Here is a 25,601-nt window from a genome sequence, read left to right as displayed (position 1 = left end):
AAAAGTTTTTTTTGCTCTCCACAAACTTTACGCAATAATTAAGTATTGCTTCTTCAGTGTTGGTCGGAAGTAACTTAGTCCAACTTTTAACTTTTGTTGCTCAATATCGGCAACTTATACTGTGGTGCTGCTTTCCAAATTAATTAGAATATGGTAAGGACGGAATCCAATTGACCAAATTATTAAAATCAAACGTATTTATAACAAATATTGATTTTTCTTACGACCCAGGCTGTTGCTTTTCTTGTGACAAACTATTTACTCAACGTGAAGAGACAGTGTTAACTGTTCATGAGGGTTAAAGCACATATTCGATGTTATGAAAATTTCTTTTTTTTTTTATTTTATTCGATGTGGTTTCGGTTCGTATTTCCTCACATATAGTTATTTTGCGGTATAGTGTATAACGGGAACAGGCATGTGATTGCAATTGTAATTACTGTCTTTCTACAGACAGCAGCAGGGAAGCGACAAAATATATGTGTGTCTGAAATGCGGTGAAGCTAAAATTACAAAAATAATCAGTTAGCCCATCAGCTGGATAAGGCGGCCTGAGGTGAAATAAAAAACAAGTAAAAATAAAAAAATATTGCCTGTGAGTTCATCGAATTTCACTTGATTTTTTCCTCCACCAGTGTAATTTAATTGTGGCGGTTTTCCGTGCGTAAATGATGTGATCAACATAAAATCGAATATTTTACACGTTATGGTCAGTCAGATACAAAAATTTCTGCGCCCGCAAGTTCTTTTTCATAAATTTGTTATGGCGACCCAAGTTATTTTGTTTACATTCAGTCGACGGCGAGTCGGTCCTTCATTCACTCGCTGATGTGTCTAACAGCACTAACACACAACCCAATCATATATAATATACGAGCTCATATGCATACATAACCCTTTATGTGCATATCTTTACAATCACGCTGGTGTATGTTCTGTTACTCCAATTGACTCACTCGTATGAGGCCCCATTCTACCTTTCTAACTTTTCAGTGTTTCTGCAGCCAGCCGCTTTGTCTGCATTTGCCTGACTGCTTCTATGTCTCTGTCTGTGCTGCCTCTGCCATTCGTCAAACAACTGACGACGGCTGACTTATGTCAGACATTCTCTGCCTCTCTCCATCGCTGCTTGCATACATATATGTATGTATATAGTAGGTTGTTCGTTTTTTGTTTAATTGCAAAAAGCCATAAAAAAGGTCGTTGGCCACTAATGACAGACGTCGAAAGCTGGGAATAACAGCAGTCGAAGCTGAAAATACCAGCACAATAATTGTAGACACAGCGGAGTAATAAAACATGAAAACGTATAAAAGACGGACTTGATAAAATCAGTTAGAAGTACAAGTAAGATTTCTACATTTCAAGGTTGTCTTCAACCAACTGGTCGCTTTAATGAAGTTTGAAAGCTTTAGTTGGTGGTAAAGTTAAGTACAAGTATATTGTGGAAAAATATAATATTTGTAGATAATATTGTCGCTAGTCTCCCTAATATTGCCGATATTTAGAGATAAAAACAAATCAGTTACTAACTTCAGCACCTTTTAATTATTGAACTTCTAAGTTGCGCTTCATGGATTATGGATCCTAAATGGGTTCAAATGAAACTTCCGTTGTGTTTCTACTCAAAGGCGATATAATAGAATTGATGGTTGAATTGTATAGTTTAGATTCCCTCTAAAGATCCCAAAAAGCTAAAATATTGCACTGAAAGGCAGTTGGATAATTTTGATCCGGCAGGACTGGACTGATTTATTTGAGTTTTAAAATCTTATTTCTCTGACAGTCAATAAAAATTATACTGGAATAAGTAAAAGATAATAATGAGAAACCTTGTGATTCACAATAGATAATGAAGCTCCTTTTCTGATTGGTGTTTTTAGTAGAATATGTGTTTTTCATGCTCCTTAGCCCATTTATCTCTATCGTCAGCTATTCTTAGCAAAAGTAAATAAATTTTAGGATCTCTTTTTTAAGATTTAATATAAGATGCGACCAAACCGTCAAATGCCGTTGAACGTAGAGCTTAGAAGTTGGACTGTGTCTGCATAGTCAGAAAAAGGCGCAAAAAACATGCGTGCAACAAAGTGGCAAAACCAAAATAAGAATTCAGTAGGTAGGCGAACTTAGCGTGCAGGATATTGTACATACATACAAATCGTATATACATACCATAGCCACAGACTGAATCGCGTCGAGCCAAGCTGGGTATGTGGAGGCCGATAAACCACAAAGTCATGCGACGCAGACACGCAATGCGGCATTAAACCCGGGAACAGACGCTGATTCTTTTTATTTTACTGTTTCTGTTTTTTAATATTTTTATTTCGTTTGTTTTATTGTTTTTTTTTTTTTGCCACATGTTAAATTTTTGCGCATGTTCATAGCTTCAGTTGGAGAGCTTTAGACTTGCTTCGGGGAAAAATAAGTTTTTTAAACGCGCATATAGTTTGATCTCAGATATGAAAACGAGAAAAAATACTCCGCGAGCACTTTAATTATAGCTTCATTAAATATTAACATTGTTGCAACAATTTTCGTGCTGTATTTCGGCCGCTGTGTTCTACCGCTGTGTCATTTTTATGTCACCTTTTTGTTTACAGTTTTGTGTTTCTACCTAGACTTTAACATTTTCGGTTAAGCTAATTTTAGTTATTTATACCCTGAGAAGCGAATATTAAGTTAGCCAAAAATTTTGTAACATTCAGAAGGAAGCGTTAGAGACACTTTTAAATATATCTATATGTATAGAAATGAACACCGTGAGGAGCCGATTCCATTTAGCCTTGATCAGCTGTCTAGCGCGATCTAGTCATTAAGTTTTGGAGATATCGATCTGAAATGTTGAACACGTCCGTTTTTGCCCAAGCTGCCATACAAACTAAACGTTCCAAATAAAGTTCTTGTAAGGAAAACATTTTTATTTGAAAATATACCTTCACGAAATCTCACATGATTATTCTGCAAGACAACGCTACAATCTCCGAACAAATTGTTTAGATCGGAACAATGTAGCATATTGTACAACTGTCATACAAACTGACCGATACAAATCAACATAAGCATCTTGTGTACCCTTTTATATATTAAAAATGCACCTGTGAAGGGTATTATAGCTTGGTGCTGTCTGATTTTCTTTTAACATTACCTTCTTTTTTATTTTATTTTCCATACGGCGTGTTATTATGCTTTTCGTATTCTTTTTCTTTAAATGTTTGTTTGTAATTTTTTTGTTGCTTTTCGTTTTTAGGTTTTGTTTGTTTTTATTAATTTTATTTACTCTTCTAACCGCACATTTGTTTTAAAGTTTATATTTTCTTTCCATATTCACTACAAACACCTTCCAAATTTTATGAATTCCTGTTCGCTTAGTCAGCCGGCAGCACTCAGTGTCAGTTGACTTTAATGCTATTTTACTGTTACTTTTATGTTTATTGCTGTGACATGAATACTGCGACTGACATTCGCCGTAATATTTTGGCTAAAATTTACGATGTCTTGTTCAATGGCTGTTGTTGAGGCAGTTTCTTCTCGTACATGTGTACATTTCATGTGTTTTTTATGTCTTTGCTTTCTACATATCCCTGAAACGTGTTGAGTTTCTGTTTCGGAAATCGCTTTAAAATCCGTAAATGTTATTTTTTAGTTTAACCTCAGTAGTATTGGAGTTTTTTTTGTCAATACCTATGTTTTTTTTTTTTCAATTTTATAAAGACTTAATAATACGTGCATTCTTCTTCATCTTTACTGGCGTAGACCCTGCTTACGCGATTATAGCCGAGTTAACAACAGCGCGCCAGTCGTTTCTTCTTTTCGCAACGTGGCACTAGTTGGAGATTCCAAGCGAAGCCAGGTCCTACTCCACCTGGTCTTCCCAACGGAGTGGAGGTCTTCTTCCTTCAGCCGCTGTCTTTTCATGCATTGAACTATGTCAGTGTCGTCGTATATCTCATACGGCTCATCGTTCCATGGAATGCGATATTCGCCGTGGCCAACGCGTAAAGGATCATAAACCTTTCGCAGAACCTTTTTCTCGAAAACTCGTAACGTCGACTCATCAGAAGTTGTCATCATCTATGCCTCTGCACCATATACCAGGACGGTAATAATAAGTGACTTGTAGAGTTCTGTTTTTGTTCGTCGAGAGAGGACTTTACTTCTCGATTGCGTACTTAGTCCAACTCTGCTAAATTCTTTGGTCTCTTTTGTGCTATCTGGGCCTTCATTTATAAACCAAAGTTTCTCAATGAGATTGAGATCCGGACTGTTATCTGGCCGATCCAAAGTCGAGACCCGGATTTTTGATAAATAATTCTCCACCTTAAAGAAAGAAAAAAGGACTAGTATAAAATTTGTAATTAAAAGTAAAGCAATAAACTCTAGTTGTACAAAAAAATTGATACTTACTATTATATTTTGGCACGATGGCAGGGCGCAGGGACATCCCGAAAAATAAGGACATCCACTCGTGAAAATTGGTTTTCCATTTAATATTTTAAATTTGTCTCAAGTATCTCCAGATACTTAGATCCATTGACGGTTCCTTCTATTAGGCCCAAAGCCATAGTAGGAAAAGCAACCCCAGACCATTCGGCTGCCTCCCTGCTTAGACAGTATTGCGAACACATAATTGAGTCCTTGAACCGCTTGCAATTCCTTCTCACATTAGGAAATAAATCTTTAAGTTCGTTTTCATGCGAAAAAGTTTAAATTTCAAAGCATCGGGAGAAGATTACAAAAGATTCCTTTTCGCCATAAATCGTTGAGATCCATCAATATAAAACAGCATGTTTTTTTGACTTTGATGTTCTTTTGCTCAGCGTAAACGGTTTTGAGGCATTTTTGAGGTTAAAAGTGGTTATTTAGCAACCCGACGAGTGTTCAAATCAACTCCTTGAAGCTTTCGACGAACAGATTTTGCGCTAACTTCCATACCGACATCTTCAAATATCTCCACTTTAAGCTGATACGTTCTATCACACGATTTCCTCTAGAACTAACACTATTTTCCAGAATGGTCAGATTTTCTTTTCGCAAAATCAAAGGCAGATACATATGTATATTGTTGTATTAATGTTTTTGTCATACCTAATTTTTTTGTATGACAGACTACCTTTGCAATGACAAATACATATTTGATTTACAGTATGGGTTCATGATCCGAAGCATACTATCACTATTATTATTATTTTTGGTTTGCTGCCCCTCCGACCCCTTTTTATTTCACCGATTGTGCTATTTCCTCTTATTTTCTGCGGAAATAGTCATTACATGTTGTTGTTCGCCTTGCCATTAACACCATTTCAACTTGATATCGTGCACTTGACACCATCACAACAACAAAAGCAACCAGAGGGAGCAGCAGCGGCAGCAGTTTAATAAAATTATAAAAAATAAAAGAGAACAGAAACAAGTTGCAGCAGCAGGCTGAGTGCCAGCTGAGTAACGGTGCTTCGTGACGTGTCGCGTACACGCCGCAACAATAACGAAAACAAAAATGCAAAACGTTAACAATATTACATGACGAGTAGGTAATATCACAAATGAAGGAATTTTTCTTATTTATTTATTGTTGTTTTCTTTTTTCATTGTTGTTGTTGAACTGACACTTAGCCGGTCTTTGCGGCGGGTTACTGACTTCTTGGCCGTCTGCCCGCCAGTCCGCCTGTCTCAGCACGTTGTTTATTGAGCGAGTGAGTGAGCGCGAGAGGGCGTAACTTAAAGCTGCAAGTTGGCAATAAATTCCAAAAATAAATTTACAGCAACGGCAATAACAAGCAACAACAACAGACGCGTGCTGCTTGCACTTTGATTTGTGCGCTCATTGATTCGCACACACATCGTCTCGCCTGCTTATTGAATTCGTTGGCCAAGTTGTACCCTTTTTATCGTATTATTCATTATTTTTGTTTTATTTTATTTTTTTTATTTGTGTCATATTTTTTCACTGTTTTTACTGTTATTGATTACGCCCCAAGCTATCGTGTTATTTGTGTAGTATGTTAACCAACGAAACAAGAACGAAATGCTGCAAAATTTATTAAAAATAACAAACAACTACACCACTTTTAACAGCTTAATTCTGTGGGCGTGGTAGGCGTGTTCTCAGTTGCTCAATAAAATGACTGAAGTGTCAATATTAACACCTTGATGGTTTGTTTACTGATTGTTCAGTTATGGTACTAAAATAGCTCGATAGGTACCATTTATTACCTGAACAGAGTATATTAAGAAAGAGACCCCATGCATCTTCTTCTTTACTGGCTTAGACACCGCTTACTCGGTTATAGTTTTTGTTTCTTTGATGACAGGAGATATTTCGTCTTGCCCCACCAGACCCCTTTCTTTCGCTTCCTTATCCTGATTTTTGATGTTACGTTCTCCTTTGAGAATCAGAGTAAATTAAGATTAAAAAACTCATATTCTTTCGTAATTTCTCTGCTTTCCAAAAACAAGCTTCGTTGACGACTGGTTCGATTTGCTTTAAGCCGCCGACTTATCAAACTGCTTACGTTATTTTTCTTCAACGTGTTGGATGCATTTTTGCTATTTTTGTTCTTATGTTGGTTTTGCGCATCCATAAATTTATGATACTTTGACACGCGAAAATGAGCGAGGCAAGACGTCCAGTCAAGTCCAGGCCATATACATACAGTCAGCCCGGCAAGACGACGAAACTTGAGCCAAGCAGACAAATAGACAGCTGGACTGGCAGTTGGCAATTGCAGCAGTTAGCCATTGCAAGACCAGTGTGATTGTTCGAGATAGTCAGCCAAAAATAATGTACAAAAACAATACAAAAATGTTTTTTATTTGCTATTTTAAGCATTTTCCTTAATTTTTCCTTGACTAATTTCTTTTGTTTGGCCATTTTCATTGCAACTTATGCTTTAACGCAACGCTTAAATTTCATTAGTTTTACTGTTAAGGCCGTCAATGCCTTTCCCTGCTTCCTTGGCCCTTTTCACTGCAGAAGTTTGGAAAGATGTGTACTTTTAATATTTGTACATATATATGTTTGTATGTGTGTGTATGTATGTACAGTATTTTGCCCTAATAGCCGATGATGGATTATATTGTTAGCTCGACTGACGAAGCGTGCTCACGTAGCTGTAAATAGCTTTTACTTTGCCCTGCCTGTTATTGCTTGGCACACCTGACATTATGGCATGCCCATTTGTTGTTGTTATTTTCGTATTTTCCATTTTGCAATTTATCACAGAAATTTGTCATAGCATAATCATATAATAAAACTGTCAATTAACGGAAACAACCGTGCACACGAACACAGGTCACAGAAGGGAAAGGCGTGGCGTGATGAATTTCCAAATGACTGGAAATCGTTAATTGCATTTTCGAATGAAGCATTTATGCAATAGTCAATTAATATTTAAAAGCAAAATAAATAAATAATACTAAGGAAGGAAGCAGGAGATAAATAAAGTCAAAAATTTTGATATATACAGTTTTGTGCATGTAATTGGAAGACTTTAGTGTTAAATATAGCAGTAATCAGAAATACTATTCTGTTATCTGCTCCGAACTTTTTTGAGAAAAATAAAAAACAATTTCTAATATTTTTAGCAAACTTTTCAAAACTATTTGAACTTATTCTCGACAGTAAGGGCACTTATTTGTCGCACTGGCACGGGAACATTTTGTACTGTGCTTGTGGATTAAAATTTTTTCAGTAGACTCAATTGTTAATCTGATATCGTTCTAAAGTTAAGGCCACTGACTCCGAATTTCGGTAGTAGATTTCAAAATTTAGACTCGTTGTTGTAACGTATATCTTTCCGTGATGAAATGACAAACCTAAGTGAAGAGAAATGTCAAAATACTAGCGTCGTTTGCTGTCCCTATCGGTCTACTTTTGTAGCGTCCTTATAAAAAGACCCTATGTACGAGTACATACATATATAGAGACTGATTCGAATAATGGAATATATGTATATACAATACATTTTAATTTCTACATTTCTTGAGAAAGTTCTTTGCATAAAATGTCATCTAATCTACCTTATTTCCTGTGGGTTCTTAATGTAAGGCTTTTGAGTAAACCGTTACTATCATGTGCTATAGACATAGGTCATGGTTGAGGCTAAAGTCAACGGAGTCGTTTGTAACATACATATATACATATGTTGTTTCGAAAGTTAACCACCACAGTTTAATTCACACAAATTTATATTTATTCATACTAATGTACGGCATATATAATATTACAACAGCAAAGTTGCTAAATTATCGCAAAGAGCAATAAAAATCATACATATAGCGCGATTTCCGGTCCAAGACTTGTTTTTACCACAGCGAAATTTTAAACTCTGTACGTGCATTGTCGTTTCTACTGTGGCGAGCGATAATAATGCAACGGTGTAGTGTTAGTTCTTATGATTTATTAAAAGTGGTGTATACATTATTTTAATAAGTAATTATAATTTACTACTGAAGCCAGGTTTAGACCAAGACATTGGAACAATGTTGACCTTAGTCGAATGATTCCCATTTTTGATAAAAAATAGTACCAAATGGCTTATAAACTTTTCTGTTTTATCGAAATTAGCCTTGGATTTTATATGGAAGTCTTTAAGTATGGTGATTTCTGGCATAAAAGCCACACTACCTTGAGCGTGTTTCTTCCTGGTATAATTATTTCATCGTCTTCAAAATCAAGGTTCTAATGGTGATTTCTTGCTCTAAGCTTGAAAATTGCAGCATTAAATAAAGTAAAATAATGAACCAAAGGAACATAAAATAGCAAATATGATTGGAAAAATAATTTAGAGGCGATCTGTGGTCGGGAAAAGGAAGGGAAGGAGAGCGGTTGAGTTTTAAAGGGTTTAACCCTTAACCCTGGTTTATGGAAAACGCGTTTTATGGCAAAGTTGCAAGTAAAGGCAAGACCTAAACTTTTCTATTAGCACCTTTCTCACATAACCTCAAAATTTATGTGAAAATTGTTTCAAAAAGTGTCCAAAATCTCTTACAATTAAAGTCTGCAAAAACAAATAACGACTGTAAACATTCTTTATAAAGTTTTTGTTGTGGTGATAGGGTTTGACCGCAAATGAGTCTAATTCGATTTCCGTTGGAAATACTACATTTTTTATGATCGTCACTGTGTGCTTCTATCTCATTGCCTTACTCTCTCAGTCGTGCTGCTTTTCCGCCGTTCACCGCAATGAAACTCCAATATTGCAACAGAAATGCGACTCTGCAACGCAAATGCCAGCAGATGCTTCTTCTTCTTTCATTGTTTATCCATTGCCATCCTGACATGTCTGCTGCCACTACAGTCACTGCGGTGTCAAGCGCCATTGCTTTGGTGAGTTTCGAGTGTGGAGTTGTTATTTGAAGAAGTGTCGGCGCATTGTTGCCAGTGCTTTTTTCCGGTTAGTTGCACATACTCGCATATATATGGGAATGTACATATGTAAGAATGTGTGTAGAACGGATTGCAGCGTTGCTTTTCGAGTTTTATGACCTTTTCACTGTACTTATGTGTTGCTGTCATTTTATATTGTTTTTCGCTTTAGTCACTGTCACTGTCACACATGCCCGGGGAATACAAATGCTCAAACACACACATATATTTGTATATGTATATGTATGTAGTGGTCCCATACAAGCGCATTTGTACATAAGTATGAATTGATGTGCTTATGTAAAACCTTGACTACAGGTGTTGTCAAATGAATGTATATAAGTATGTATGTATGTGTGTATATGTACAAACACATGTGAAATGAGTTTGTCTGTATGTGCTTATGTCTGCATTTGTTGTCGGCTGCGTCGAGTAAATGCATAAAACTTGTTGATGTTTGTGGTAAATGCGATTTTTCAACCCAACCAAACAGCCTAACGGTACTTTAGGTGGAACCAGCCGTCATCAGCACACAGCAGTATTAACCGTAGCAACAACAACAACTAGAATAACGTGTAGTTCAATGAGTGAATCAATCGGTGAGTTGAGGTGGAGTTGGTGTCATCAGCCAGACAATTTAACTCATTTCTTGTTAGGCAGGTATACTTGTACAGACGGTCAGATTGGTAAACAGACAGACAGTTAACAGCAAAAGTGCCCATAAATTTATGCATACACAAACCTGTACATACAGGTTGACAATGGGAAGTTGTTGCAGAGTTGCATGTGCAACATGAAAAATTATTTTACGCTGGACTTGAATTTTTACTAAATTTAAAGGATTGCCCATTCTTTAAAGAAATATATATTATTGAAAAAACTATAAAAATATATACCACTGAATATTTAACTTTAATATAAAAAGCTATTAATAAAATAACGTTTTATGCACTTTGAAAAATTTCGCTATATTAAATGAAATAAAATTAAAAATCCTTACCGAGGTAACGCACCCTTGAGTCCTATTATTACCAAACCTTAAGATCCTAAACTTTGGAAAGCGCTTTAAGCTGTTTCCCTTTAGTGAATCAAAGAACGATTTCTTTAAAAATTATACGCTTTACTACCGTTTTCATTGGCTGCGATTTGCTAGGGACACATATTTTTTAACACACCTTTGCGCCATGACAGGAAAAACTTATTGCAAAATAATTTCATGGTTCAATCACAAAATAAATCATCTGTGCCCCCTGCAACACATGTGTAATTTTAATGCAATAATGTCAGGTCAACGCTCTAACGGTATGAATATCAATGAAATGAAACCCTGTAGGAAACCCGGCGAAGGTGAAATTAGAAAAAATTATTTGATTTAAAATAACAAATTGCGATAAATATCTGCAATCTCTTCGCCAATTTTGTTTGAACCGACTCGAAGTTGTTCAATAAAAAGAAATATAAAAATAATTAAAATAAAAAAAATGTAGTATCTTTTACTGTTTTTTGTATTTTCCGACCTTTTGTTCAAAACCAAAAGTTTTAGAAATAATTACGATTTAAATTTTATTTTTTTATATTTTTTCTAATTATAATTTAAATTGTCTGTTGGTGTTTAAACCAAATATTATATTTTTTATAGTGTTTTTGTTTTTTATTTATTTGTGTTTTTTAATTTTATTTTTATTTTCAATTTTTTTATTGTTTTAATTTATTTTATTTTGTTTTTACTGTACTTTTTAATTTATTTTTTTATTATTTGTTTTATTTTTTTTTTGTTTAATTTTTTTTTTTGTTTTATTTTTTTTATTTACGTATTTTTTTTTTGTAATTTAACTTTTTGACGTATATTTTTTCTAAAACTAGTACCCACCAACTTGATTAGTTCATAACTGTTGTGCTAACGCAAAAATTTGTTTCGCAAGGTCAGTTTTCTCTACAGATAACGCTTGCATTTACACACACACTTTCAAATATTCTGGAAAAATATCCGCCAAGCGATTTTGTCCGTATGTTTATCTATGGGAATTCATACGCCTTGCAAACGTACAATTTGCATTCCTTATGAGACCGCTTAATTGTTCTTAAATTATTTACAAACCGATTGTGGGCGTGACAGACGCCCTCCACTCATCACACGACGAACAATCCACTAAAATCAATTTACGCTGGCGAAAAAACGTCAACCCCGCAAAAGACAGCCGTAGTCTGGCATTTCACCTTGCAGGATTGTGTATGGAAATAAACAGGTGGCTACTTTGCTTAATTTCTCCGTGTGTGTATGTGCTCACATTTCTCTACGTTTTGGTTAGACTTGAAGACAAGTTCTACATATACTTGTAGTACAAACTCACTCGCAAGTAAAAAGAGGGTTGCAAATACTCTTCCGTCTTTTCGAATATCATATAAAATATACACTGGTATATTAGTACATATGTGTGTGTGTATTTAAGTAATTCATATTTTTTGATTGCAGTAATTTGAAAATTACAAGGTATAATTTAATATAATTTGTTGTGTATTTATAGTTCGCTGCGTTTGTCGTTACGTGCTTATTAGAACATTATTTATTTGAGTGAATTATTACCGGCTCGGCATTGTTGTGTAATTTTGTGAAATCTTTGAGAGTTTTAACACACTTTTGCATAGTTTGAATAATGCACATTTTAAAGCGAATTGTGTGACACAATTATAATGCAATTACATATAATTTATGAATATGCAAATAATTGATAGCTTGTGAAATTTTCCAGATAATTCAAGGCGGCTTCCTTGTTAAAAAGCGCTTAAGGTAAACAGAATGAAACTAATAAATGAGGTTCCTTACTTTTTTTTAAAGAAAAACACAGAAACTTCAAATTTAATCGGTAATGTTTATTATCATTCGAAAGAATATTATTTGTCAGTTATTTTTTTGAGGATTATGAGGCCTATCGACGTGGCGCCATCTGGCATGAAATAGTTTGTCATCGTGGCGCATTAACGGTCGCCATTGACATTTAAGTTCTCATCGGCATCATGTATAAATAAATATGGATCGGTGATCCCACCACAACAAACTGTTGTTTATTCCGAATAAAATGGCTGGCCTTGAATCTTTTCAGCTTGTTATTCGTCCCAAATGCGGCAATTTTATTTGTTTGTATACCCATTAAGCCAGAAATGGGCCTCATCGCTGAACAAAATTTTGACCGTCAAATAGCATGGGATTTTTTTTTGACTTTCCATAGAGTGAGGCGATGTCACTTGGTAAGGTCGAGGGGCTTCTCTTCTTTTACAAGCTGTATTTTGTATGTCTTCAATTTAAGATCTCGACGTAAAATGCGCCAAGTAGTTCCATACGTCAGTTCGATTTGCTGCGAATCGACTATCCACGGTTTTCGTGTACACTCTCAGCTACGGCTGCTATATTTTCTTCAATGTGTATTGGACGTGTTCTATTCGGTCGAATATTACCCAAGAATGATTGTAAGCTACCGAGAACTACTAAGCTTTTTCATTTGACATAGTTTATTATTTAATGCATCGATACAACGTCTGATGAAATTGTTCAGCTCGAACCACTATCGCAAATATGTAAGTATGTATGTATGTAGCTACTATTCGAACTGACCGATCAAAATCAAGATACAGTTTCTTTATACCCTTTAATGCCATAAAACGTGCACCTATGAAGGGTATTATAGCTTCGGTGTAGATGAAATTAACGTTTTATCTTGTCTCAATATTTTTTAGGTTATAGTCAAACACATAATTTTACAATTTTTTGTCAACCCAAGTTTCCATAATTACAAAATGTACAAATAATTACACCAGTAGTGGAAGTAATGGAGTTACAAATCAATTGTTAATTAACCTTAATTTCGTAAATACCGGCAGTTTTTATTGAAAGCTTGATTTTGTCGATTAAATATATCAAGTGTTTTGTTTATATGGTTAATTACTTTTACAGTAAATAATTAAGCAATTAGCACTGATTGCAAATCATAATTACTTCGAATTACTTGCGTAGAACTCTCTGGTGTGGAAATATGTATTTCGGCCTGAGTAAGCAAATTAGCCACAAAACCGCAAGTAGCGAAAGCTTATATAATGAATTTTTATTAGATATCAAATGCATATATTTATTCAAATTAAAATTCATAATATTTAAACTTGCGCCTATGGTTGTCAAGTTGCATAAAAGCTGCGATAAGTTTGTAGTTTTATTTCAAGTTCAAATTTATTACGATATTACGGCTAATCACACGAACAAGCAAAAAAGCGAGAAGAAAGCAAAGAAAAAACAACAACAATAGAGTGCTGATTGCCAACGACAAGCTTAAATCGCGATTAAGTAGTATAGTTTAATACGTGGACGTTAGGGTGGTTCACTGTAATCGTTCGAAGACTTATTCATTACAAAAACAAATGACTAGGAATGTTTAAAAAGAGCGAAAATTCGAAAATTTTTTCTTTGAGAACCCAAAAATTACACTTCTTTTTTTAGCAAAACTGCTTACTACATTTTATTCGCCACCACTGTATATAATATTATTTTGCAATGTAATGTAACGATTTTTTCTAACGTAGAACCAGATATCCCACGTTCTTGAGCATATAGATATACACATACATATGTATGTATAGTGCAAAAATGTTGACTCGCTCAGCCTCGTCTACTCGCTCTGTGTGCTTTCCTGTGCATTTGTCGCGGTTCCGCTGTCAATGCTGTCCGCTTATGCAATGAGCCTATGCTGTGTACTAGCTCTGTCGCGCTTTCATTAAGTTGACGAGCCCCCTGCCGATGACAGCTCCCTTTGGGCTTAAGCGACACCTGTGTTCTATTATCATTTCGTTAGCAGCCTTGACGCATACGTTACGCTCATTATTTTCTATCTGTGCTTAGCTGCCGCATATTTTCTCATTTCAGCTCATGTTTTAACTACTGTTACGCGTGTGTCTCTTTTTTATTTTATTTTTCGTTTTTATTACTCTCAGCTTATATGTACATACATATGTAGTTTTTGTAACTTTTTGTTACCTAATCTCGCATACAAACGTAATAATGTGTGTGAGTACAGTGTGTTAAATTTGTAATGGTGCAATGCAAATAGTTTTATGTGGTAAAAAGTTCAAAATTTCTAATGTACCGTACCGATATTGAAGGCAATATGGCAGCGCTGATTGCCTATACTTTAATATACACCCCTCGAAATTGAACTATCCATCCCAATTCTAGTCAACTTTCATCTTACTTTAGTGGGGTAAGGTATGATAATGGCAAATTTTCGACACCCTACGTCATAAATGATGTGACATATTGTCATAAAAACTGTGAACCAAGTCTTCCTCAACTTTCCTTCAGGAGGGCATGAACCAATATATATGCCAAAATACTTGCGTTTAAAGTAACCGGTATTAATCCTTATTGCTATAATTTTTAAGTGTATCGTTACATAATTCCGTTCCGTTACTTTTGTGTCAAGAATGTTTTCCAAGTTGATTGCAAAGTTTTTCAATGAGATTTTGGGGGGTTACAATTTATTCCTACGAAATTACTTTTTTGTACTTTAGTGTTCAACGTATCTTCAATCGAGGCAATAAAGCCATTATATAAGATTTCTAAATTTTCAAAATAGGCCTCTGTTTGAGCGATTACCTTTGCATTGCCGTTAAATTTAAATATGGGGGAAGAAGCAGAAAACCAAAAAAACTGATAAATTCGTTGTAGTTTTCGGTCGGTTGTAAGCTCTCACAGCTTATATTTAGCTCAGAGCTTTCGACTATCCAAATATTTACGAACTTTAGGCCCATACGTTCTTTTGATATTTAGAGAATGTCAACTTAATTTTAGCTCATTCAAAATCATTTTCATTCATAACTGTATATTTGACACCTACTAATGGTTGCTTAGATTGACACAGAGCCCTAAACCCTTGTCAAGCAAATTTTTGCCCTATGCTTAATTCTTTGGTAACACATCATATTGTCGATACTAGTGGCGTCCTTCATAGGGAAGTTACGAACTTTTTCGCCTGTCGAGTATAAAACTCAACGATTCCATTACAATTGTAAGTTACTATTTTCTAACACATCTACATTTACGTGCCTTTAGGTTGTTAGTGCCTGTATCGCTTTCTGCTTCTCTATATAAGTTTAAATAAAGAAAGACTCACTTTAAGCGCACTTGGATCATCACAGTTCCCAAAACCTGGGCTAAATGGTTGCGCACAGAATATACCTACAGCTAGCTTACGCATTGCTTACAGCATCTAATGGCGTTTACTCTGACTTTATATTGTCCTCTGTCTCTGTACAATTCGCAAGGCTGCGCTGCAACAGAGACGGCAGTAAACAGGTTTCTCAAGCTACAATATTGTACGCGCATCTTTAGCTGCTGGCGGCTGCTTGCTTAGGCATTGTCGACTGTGTTGTGGCATAAAATGTGCAACATCCAGATATAAAATTTTCATCGTTGCACACTTTGATAGCATGCATTATTTCGTATTTTTATACCCTTGCCACATGTTACTACAGAGTATAATAGTTTAATAGTCGGTACTCTCTGTTCGTGCAAGCTGTAACTTTAGCAAAACTTAAAATATCTTGATTACCAAGTTTCTTGGCAATAACAAAAATTACGAATTCTAAGATGGGCGTAATCGGATCACTGCCAGGCCCACAAAGCGCCAATTAATATAACGGGATAGAACTTTGCACAAATAATGCCTATAGAGTATTGCCAAAAATTTTCAAATTCCAAAAAATCTGGTCAAGCCCTAGGTACTGAGTATTTGAACCCCAGTACCTATGGTTGACTTTTTACTGGAAATATTGGCCAATGTGTCAGATTTATAATTGAAGTTCAGAGAGAATGCTTTCCTGACAGTTATAAGCCCTTGTGCTACAAACGGGTTGAATGGTTTCAATACTTCTCTGAGCCCCCAATATACCTAATCAAAAGATTTTCGAACTTCTAGGTGACTTTATACCACATACATACATACATATATCGTCCAATATTGAGTTATCTCAATGAAACTGGGATATCTTGTTTTACTCAAAAAAGTGAATCTTTGCGGTTTTGACTCCAGGGAAAATTTTTTGAGTATGTAGTATTAATAAACATAGACAAAGTCGGTTCGATACGACCCCAACTCCCATGTACTACATATAATGATTTTCGTTTTTCTAACAAACCTTATGTCGAATATATTGGTCAGTGTATAAGCTTGGATTCTTACAAGTTGCAAGAGTATAAAATGTTCGGTTGCACCCGAACTTAATTCTTTCTTACTTGTTTATTTTGTTTTGCTCCTAAGTTTCTTCTCCAAAGCCGCTTGTCTTTGTTTGCCGCAGCGTTGCTTAGGGAATTTAGCCGCTTGCTACGCTTTTAAATGCACACTTGTTTTCGATTTGAGTTGGAAAATTCGTGGAAACAAGTTTTTATTTTTAGTATATTTTTTCAATTCTCTTCTTTTTTTTACAAATTTGTGTCTTGTCTTCTACCAAAGGCAGTTTAGCGTGTTTGACCACCGCTTCGGACCATTATTAGTGAACTTCTTTTTGCATATTTTCTATTGCTGCTGTATGTCGTTTGAACTCCTAGATATACATATAAATATGCAAGTGCATATGTGGATATATTTGTAAACTGGAGGACAGGTCTCTGTTGGTCCTATACACCACCTGTCATGCTAAAAAATTTTGGTGCAGTTAATATTTGCTTGTAAGTTGAAAGGTAAGTAACAGGAGTAAATGTTTATTTGCTCGATCTTAAATACAGTGAGGGCCGTTATTTGAACCCATTTCTACTTTATAAATACCTCTTTCATCTTGAAGAACCATTCGCCGTAGTAATTTTTATTGCTTTATCCACTTACTAGAACTTGTTAAAAGCTTTTCGGCGAGTAAGGTCGATTTCTAATTTATAGAACATTTTTTCTCTTAAATATTTTGACCTGTTCACTATGCCCACTATACCGAAGTGTGTTACGACCTGTGTGGATGGTGTTGGTAGACTCATTTCTTCGAGCAATTCTTTTAATCCGGTTACCAAACTCAGCCATCATTTTCCAAGCGCAACTTCTAGGTATAGACAAGGCTTGTGGTGCTAAATGCAATAAATATGAGAGAGTACAGAAAGGAACTATGTACATTAGGGTGTGTCATTCTGAGGCAACCTTTTTTTTCAACTGAAAAACAAGCTCAAAACTTTCGAAAATGTGAAAAGCAACGTCACTCAAAAGATGAGCTCTTAATATTAATATTAAGAGGTGCCTAATTCAAATTTTTTGTTTTCCATATAAATAACATGAAAAAAAAAATCATTTTTTTTTGTGGTGGTTATTGTGCGGAGGTTATTATACAGCCATGGACACATAAATAGCACACATCTGAATCCCATATTAATTCTAATTTTTTTTTATCCTAAAGTAGCTGAACAATAAAAATTTGGTATGTATCTACTTGTCACTGTTATGAGTCTCATTTCCCTGCATAAAAATACTGTTTATTTTCTATTAAATTTTGTACGCGACAATTTTATTGCGTATAGTGTTGATCTGAGGTGGACACATAAATAGCACATTTTTAAGTTCGTAGTTTTTTTTATAATTTTGTGTGAGGTTCTCGTATATTTTTAATTAATTTCTGCGAATATATAATTATTTCATCGATATTTCGTTAAAATGAGAAGGAAAAAAACATTCCACGCCGGAAAAGGGAGTCCTTATATCCAATATGAGCAAAAAAAAAGGAAAAGATCCTGTCAAAATTACTAAAATAATATATTGCTCTCCAAAAATGTTATAAAATGCTCTTTATGCAACAAAAGCAGACCCACCTTGTGTCAATAAAAAGATACCAAGAAAACACAGGACCACGTAAATCCGATATTAGTGTTGACAAATACATAGTACGGAAGAGCAAAAGCGGATCCTTTTAAGTCAACCAGAGAAATTATGATCGAAATTAATGACGAATATGGTGTGGACGTGTCCAGAAATCTTGTAGGAAGACGACTCAACTTATTTCAACTTTTGTACAAATTACCAGCAAGAGAAACCACTCCTGTCAAAACGCCACATCAAAAATTCGACTGGCATTTGGAAAGGCCCACGGAGACAAACCAGCACAATTTTGGAAGAACGTGTTTTTGAACGACAAAACCAAGATAAATAGGAAGGTTCCAGTTGAAAAATCATTTTTACGTCGTCCACAAGGTCAATCCCTTAAACCTAGGTATACCAAAAAAACCATTAAGCACGGCGGTGGAAGTATCATGGTTTGGGGCGTTGTTTTCATGGCATCGTGCCAATTGTTCGAATAAATGGTAAAATGGACCAGTTTTAGTATTTGGATATACTGAAAAATAAAATGTATTTCAATCCATGCCCATAAACTGGACATTTATGCAAGACAATGATCCGAAACACACCGCAAAGGTAGTAAAGTATGGTCTCGGCAATAAAAAATTTAAAATTTATGAGTGGCCTGCGCAAAACTCAAACCTGAAACCAATGGAAAATTTATGAATTGATATAAAGTTCAAAATAGCAAGCAAAAAATTCAAAAATTTTGATAATTTATGGGCTGGAATTGAGGAGCCTTGGTATTCAATCCCAAAGGAACGATATCAAGAACTGGTGGACAGCATGCAGGAAAGATGTGAGCGGATGCTTAAAAATGATGGATAGTACAAACGACTAACGAAATGAACAATCTTTTGCAATTTTTTAATAATTTTTATACATTTTTGTCCTTTTTTTAAACCCCTTTTCAGATTGTGCTATTTATGTGTCCAAGCTGTCATATAGGATATTGATGTTTTCGTCTTTTTTTGGCGATAATAAAATATTTATTGTTTCAGTGTTATAGTTATATTAAAGTGAATAATTTTTAAAATAAAACGCATTCCTCTTTAAATCCGTAAGTGATGAACCTAAGGAATAAATAAATGTGTTCTTATTTGATGACTAAGTGTGCTATTTATGTGTCCATGGCTGTATGTTGCACGCGATGGCTGCCAGTGGGGATGGTAAACTCGATCCCGATTCTACTCGAGAATCGAGTTTTCGCGTAAAATAATCGATTTTTCGAATGTCAAGAATCGATTCTTAATCGACTACGACTACTGAAGATCGATTACAATTTCATCGATCACTATTTGACTTGAAAGGCAGATTTGTTTTAAATGTTCCACATTATAAAAATCTTAGAGGTTATGTATGTATGTATCCAATATGTTGTCGCCAGCTTATCCTGAACCGCCCAAAATTTAGTATTAAAATGCGGGATTCATCCTAGCTACAAACTAATATTTGCTAAATAACGCAAAAGAGTCGTCGTAGTTTATAAGCTTGCAGACCAGACCCGATAGCGGATAGGATAGAGCTACCCAACAATGGGAAGATAATTGAAGTACTTAATGAGTGGTGCCGATTATGTAGAATTAATAGGATGGATTAAATCTATTTTATTAAAAGAGAGAAAGGGTTTGCTGTTAAAATGATTTGCGAAAATATTTTTTCTTTATCAAAAAAGTATGACATTTAATTATGTACTTAAGACTCTCTTCAGACTAGACTCTAATCATAAATGAGTCTATAAATACTAAAAAGCCCACGAATCTGAACGAAATATTGCTATAGTAGAAACCAATCTCGCCATATATCTTATGAGTTGCTCGTGGATTTAAGTGGCAGCACAGTGCATCTATTTGTAAATTTCGTTCAATTTACTCTATTATTTTTGGAACAATCACTGTATTACAAAACCTAATTTCAAAAATAATACGCTCTATTTTGTTATATATTTTTTTTCTATAATATAGACTTTATTTTACGACCCTTACAATATATTTTAATATTTAAAACACTTAAAAATATTTTCATTCACAAATTAAGAAATCTCCGTGAATAATGTGACTAAATCTCAATGTTCCGCTCTCTCTTTTCAGGTGTTTCGTGCGTTGTTTGTGTCTCGTGCGTTAACCGTCTGTTCGGCTCGCGTATTTCATTATTCGTTATGTTGTGCCGTTGCGCTTTACTCACTTGTGAAAATACGCTTAATTGATCATGCTGCAGTTTTCAAATCTATTTTTAGGTATGTACCACATGCACAACATGCTGAACGTGCCTATACAATAAAAATTTATAATTATCTATAAAACCAGCGTGAATTTTACGATTTTTCTTTATCTAGATCCTATTTGATTTTTTCTTTTTAATTCCGCTTTTTGTTTTGTTTTCCTCATGCATTGCTTCATTTCTTCTCTACATTCAGCTTTGTGGACACTCTTTGAGCGACATCATATAAGCATCACATACGCTTAATATATGTACCTATGTACATATGTATAAGTACTTACATACATACCTATGAACATATAGGCATTTACATAATTTTTTTTTTATTAATGTGTTAAACAAAACTCGTTCAGAGCTTTATGATCTTTAATTTTATTTTTATCTTGATTTTCGTTTTTTGTTTCGCTTCCATTTACACGTGTCATATGGTATGGGCGTATGGTCGCTATGCGTGTGTGTGTGTATACACTGTTGACTGAGTTTTTGATGATGATGCTCGTGTGTCGGCATATATGTATGTAAAAATGTTGTAGATATGTTAATGTGTTTGTATAAGTGTGTATGTGCCTGTCAGAAACTGGTTGTGTGCGCGGTGGTGTTCACTGACCTTTAATGTTAATTTGTGGCGCTTTTTTACACGCAATTTTTTCCGAATTTTTTGAGAATTTTATTATGCCCTTGCTTATTTTATTTTGCGCCGCTCTCACTCTCTAACCAATTTAACAAACATAATCTTTCCGGTTAGTTACCTCGCACCATTTAATTATATTTTTAATTTGGTCATTCAGTTGCGCAGAAATCGCAATTTTATTTGAAGATTTTAATTTCACCGGTTTGTTTTCTAAACTACGAAAATCATTTTGCCTGAGTTGAAGAAATCGAAAAATTAAAAACAATAATAATAATTAAACAATTGTGGCATATTTGCCTCCCTTAATAACTACAATTATTCATAAAGAGTATTTTTAGTATTTCATGTGAAATTACCTTTCAAAGATTGTACAGATTTATTGGTAATACTCGTAATAAATATAAAAGAAAATCTATTTAAATCCAAATGATTTTTAAGCGTTTTTAAGCTTATTTTATATTATTTTATTTTGCGAATATAAGGTGGTCCAATTGCACAGTTCCTTTAGTTAAAATAACATTTTTTGGATGCAATCGTCTCGGTCATAGAACTTTGAAAGAGTAATCAATGATTTGACTCCTCTTCTTCATATCATATGTGAATAAAATCAGCGCTTTTTCCTAATTTCTTCTTATCTTAATTTTTTCTCTCTCAATTTCCTTTTTTAAGCATATTCAGTTAATTAGTTTTTGAAAAGCTGAAGCATAAGAACAAATGTGGTTAATGGCAGCACTTTTCCGGGTTAGAACTTCTTTTTAAATAATTATTTGAGTTCAATTTAAAAACAAATACATATGTATGTATATATATGAAAAAACTCATTACTCGTTTATAAAATGTTAGATTGCTAAACCTTATATTCTTTGAAAATCCAAATAAACAAGATCCAAGATTTTGAGACAAATATATTAATTAGATTATTATTGGCTTGACTACGGTTTCGTAGAGTCAAAACGCCACCTTTGATGAGACACGTCACGTTTTTCCTATAGCAATAGAAGGCATCCTATGCATCCCCTATTCTCGCCTTAATATTTGGTCACCGTGACAGCTTTCTATCATTGAGGCCAGGGGTTAGTAATTCACATTAAACAGGTAGAAGATGTGAGCCTTCGAAACATGGGACATATTATACCTCCTGAAAAATAAACCATTTAAATTTTACTTCGAGTAACGGCTAAGTCGCTTCTGCTCGCCCAGTTGAATGCAACATTGAGATACTCTTCGATGGTGTTTAAGAAGCGGTCACTTTTTGTTGTATATACGTATAAAATGGTGAATGTGAAATGTGAAATAGTCAAACTTTTGACGATGATTTTGTCATCTACTTATCCTTCAACAGCGTGATATCATGTACTATGGATGACTCATAAGCACCTGAATCAAAAGATTTTATACTAAACACTCCAATAGACCCACACTTGTCCTAACATCTAAAATCAGCGTTTATTAAATTTAACCAATTTGTGAGCATTTCTCATTATCGCCATGCGTGATACAATGCCTTCAGCGCAGCAGTGAGTCCTTATATTTCAAATGGAGCGACTTGCGCAACACATTTCTGCTTTATTCTCAATATTTCTTTTATTTATTGTTTTTTTTTTTTTGTAATAATGTTTTTTGTTTCGCATTCTGTATGCTCGGGAAACGTGCAAGCGTGCAAGCCACCAAACAACCTGCTGCTTCGTCATTGAAACCTTAACCCTAACCCTCAATTGAATAATCATGCGACCCGTTGGGATGCCAATCAAACAAGGACAATAAACAACAATAAATACTACTTGTAGTGCTAGTGTTGTTGTTGGTGTTCATAAATAGGATGTGGAATAATCGGATGGAAAAAGTGTGCAACGGTGTGAGGGTTGTTTTTCGCTTTATTGAATAACGCTCTGGTGAATGCGAAAAAGGATAACATTCTCTGACATATATACTAGTGTCTGCGAGTGTGTGTATGTGCGCCATAATCCTTTGACAATGCGGCAAGTCGATGTAATGAAGGGCGTTTTCGTCCGGCTCTTGCAATGAAATGGAGAAAAAGAAAAATTAAGAGGAAGCGCATATATTCGTTTGATTATATATATGTACGTGTATAAAGAACACATAACAAAAACAACGACAAAAAATAAGAATACACGTCCACTTTAAAGGTTAAATCAAAAAATGCCATACAGCGGTGTCCAACCCCCCTTCAGCAGACATCACTTCATTCTTTGCATACGAACACATACATATATACGTATAATCTGTATGTATGTATTTATGTCACACAGAGAAATCCCGAATGTCCTTGTGCGTTTTTACTGGGAGTTTTTTTCGTTGGATTCCACATTCGTTACATTATACAAGTGAATAATTCATTACAGAACAATGCTCTGGGTGTTCGCTTGCGTTTGCCACTTTTGAAACTCAGTTAAGGTCCACTCAATCCGCTAATGGCACGTTCCCGACACGCGTTTCTTGCTTTGCTGGGTGCCGCTGAGCACCCTTGTTTCGGGTTTCTAACCCTCACTCCCATTTTTTGGGGTTATTTTTAATAAACTTCACTGTTCCGCGTCTTAAAACCTCATTAGCCATATGTTTGGGCGTGAGCAGTTGATTTGCGACTGTTTTTTCGTCATTAATCGTTTTCGGTACTGATCGTGTTCGAATCTAAGCTGTTGACGTAGGCGTTCTAAAAGTCGTTTCACTTCCCACGTTAGAAATGCGACAGAGAAGCGTGTTTTGAATTTTAATGTTGCAAAGCAGCTTGGGAGTAACCGCCCTTAAAATGGATTACGAAATTCGAAAGGTGTCTTCAATCACTTTTTTCTGAATTAGATTCTCCAAATATTTGATGTACGGAACGGAATATATTTCAGCATCGCTTTCAATTATCAAACATGAAACATAGTCTCTGAAGCCGACAACGTAATGGTAATAACAAGTAAGAAAATAGTAATTTATGGGGGATCGTCGTTAACCCACCAAGTTCTCGTAGTCTGGACATTTCTGAAATATTACACTTGATCTCTTGGAAAATACCGTTGGATGCCTGTGGTTGACGCGAATTTAAGCGACTCTGCAGCCTCACTATCGATACCTTCTCCAGTGTGTCATACTGTGCGGACGCCAGATGCTTACAGCGTAGTCTTGCTCAATGCGGCACAAATGCAAGAGACGCTCCATTGTTTCCGTGCTGCCCACTGTAGACATTTCCTGCAGTCTTTTCGATCTGAACAGGAATTTTGTGTACTTCCGATCTACCGTTTTGCATATGACTTTTGCAGTTTTTCTCCCAGGGAGCTCCTTCCATCTGGTTTTGATTTTCTTTACCATGCTTCTGTCGACCATTCTTTACAATCTCGTCGACTATTTCATTGCCCTCGATGCCTTTGTGCACCGAAGCTGCTTATTTCTGACAACACTTTCCACTGCGGCCCTTCTTCCCAGACACTTCTGCCCGATAAACCCTACAAGGTTACTGTCTTGATTCCTGTTTGGCTGTCTACGTGAATGTTGACTCTGGAATTGCCTGCAGGTACATTAGAGGCCCGCCCCGCGGCTATCGCAATAGCACAGACCTAACCTTGAAATATACTGCAGTGGTCCGGCAACTTAAAAGGTGGCCTTATGCCTAACTCTCGACAATATATTCCCGTACCCGTCTATTTCTATATTTACTTGGAACCTTATTTCCCAGTTGAAAAGTGTGGTAATTTCGTCGGTTTTTGCCCAACTGCCTCGAGCTCAAATGCACATCTTCTATTACATACGATGATATTTCTCATGATAATTAGTTTCTTTCTTTCAAAAAAGCCTTCAGAAGTTTTAAGACTCAAATAATTTGAGTTGGAACTGCAGTTAACTCACTATCATTGTCGTCGAGACCAGTATGAGTGACTATCATTATCAGTCGAGTGAGAACCAATCGGTACTATTTTACGTTTTAATAACATTTGGCTGGGACTAACGTGATAGGCGAGCGCTGGTCAACTACAGTCGCAAGACCCTTATGTATGGCTCGAGAGAAAACGTAAGAGATGCGGTGGTTATCTACGCGGTAAGATTAAGAGGGCGCGGCCGCTGTGAGATCAATTCTTGACCAACTTGAATCTTACAAACATCTATGTGAACGAACTACTGTTCTATACATTCTTTTCTTTGATATTGTAATGTAAATTATTGTTTTACCTATCAGTTACGTCCAGCCAACGGTTTCTCAACAGCTCGGACACTTAAACTTTTGCAAAATGTCTTAAAGGCCTTCTTAAAGTTTTCGTACATTTCAAGTGCTTTCACTTTTGTAGTCAACTGCCTGTCCGCTTCATCTTCCACCGTACTTTCGGATGCACATTTATCCAAGTCTTAACGTTTTTTATGGTACAAACTAATAATACCGTGCGTTTCTCATTCACTTGTTATTAGCTTTTCTTTTATCTACACCATAAACATTCGTAAATAATGTATGGCTCTAATGTAATTTCGCCATTTTTCAATTTCTCATTTCCAGACAATTTCTTGCAATCTCAATCATAAAAGTGAATGGCTGAGTGAG

At 35.3% G+C, this 25,601-nt stretch overlaps 1 protein-coding gene across 3 annotated transcripts in view; it reads left to right on the top strand.

Moving 5' to 3' along the window:
• Nucleotides 1-25,601, top strand: part of LOC105228542 (histone-lysine N-methyltransferase, H3 lysine-79 specific) — a 121,110-nt gene that overhangs the window by 37,061 nt on the left and 58,448 nt on the right. Inside the window, exon 2 of one of the 3 annotated variants that reach the window (XM_049449086.1) lies at nt 20,307-20,452. The exons of the other annotated variants lie outside the window; for them this stretch is intronic. Within the exon in view, the coding sequence (XP_049305043.1) occupies nt 20,425-20,452 (28 nt within the window). The 5' untranslated portion in view covers nt 20,307-20,424. The remainder of the gene's footprint in view (nt 1-20,306; nt 20,453-25,601) is intronic. 3 annotated transcript variants of the gene reach the window in all.

Source organism: Bactrocera dorsalis, chromosome 2 (assembly GCF_023373825.1).
Source record: "Bactrocera dorsalis isolate Fly_Bdor chromosome 2, ASM2337382v1, whole genome shotgun sequence".
In the NCBI taxonomy this organism is placed as follows: domain Eukaryota; kingdom Metazoa; phylum Arthropoda; class Insecta; order Diptera; family Tephritidae; genus Bactrocera; species Bactrocera dorsalis.
This window is presented reverse-complemented; position numbering and strand designations above follow the sequence as displayed.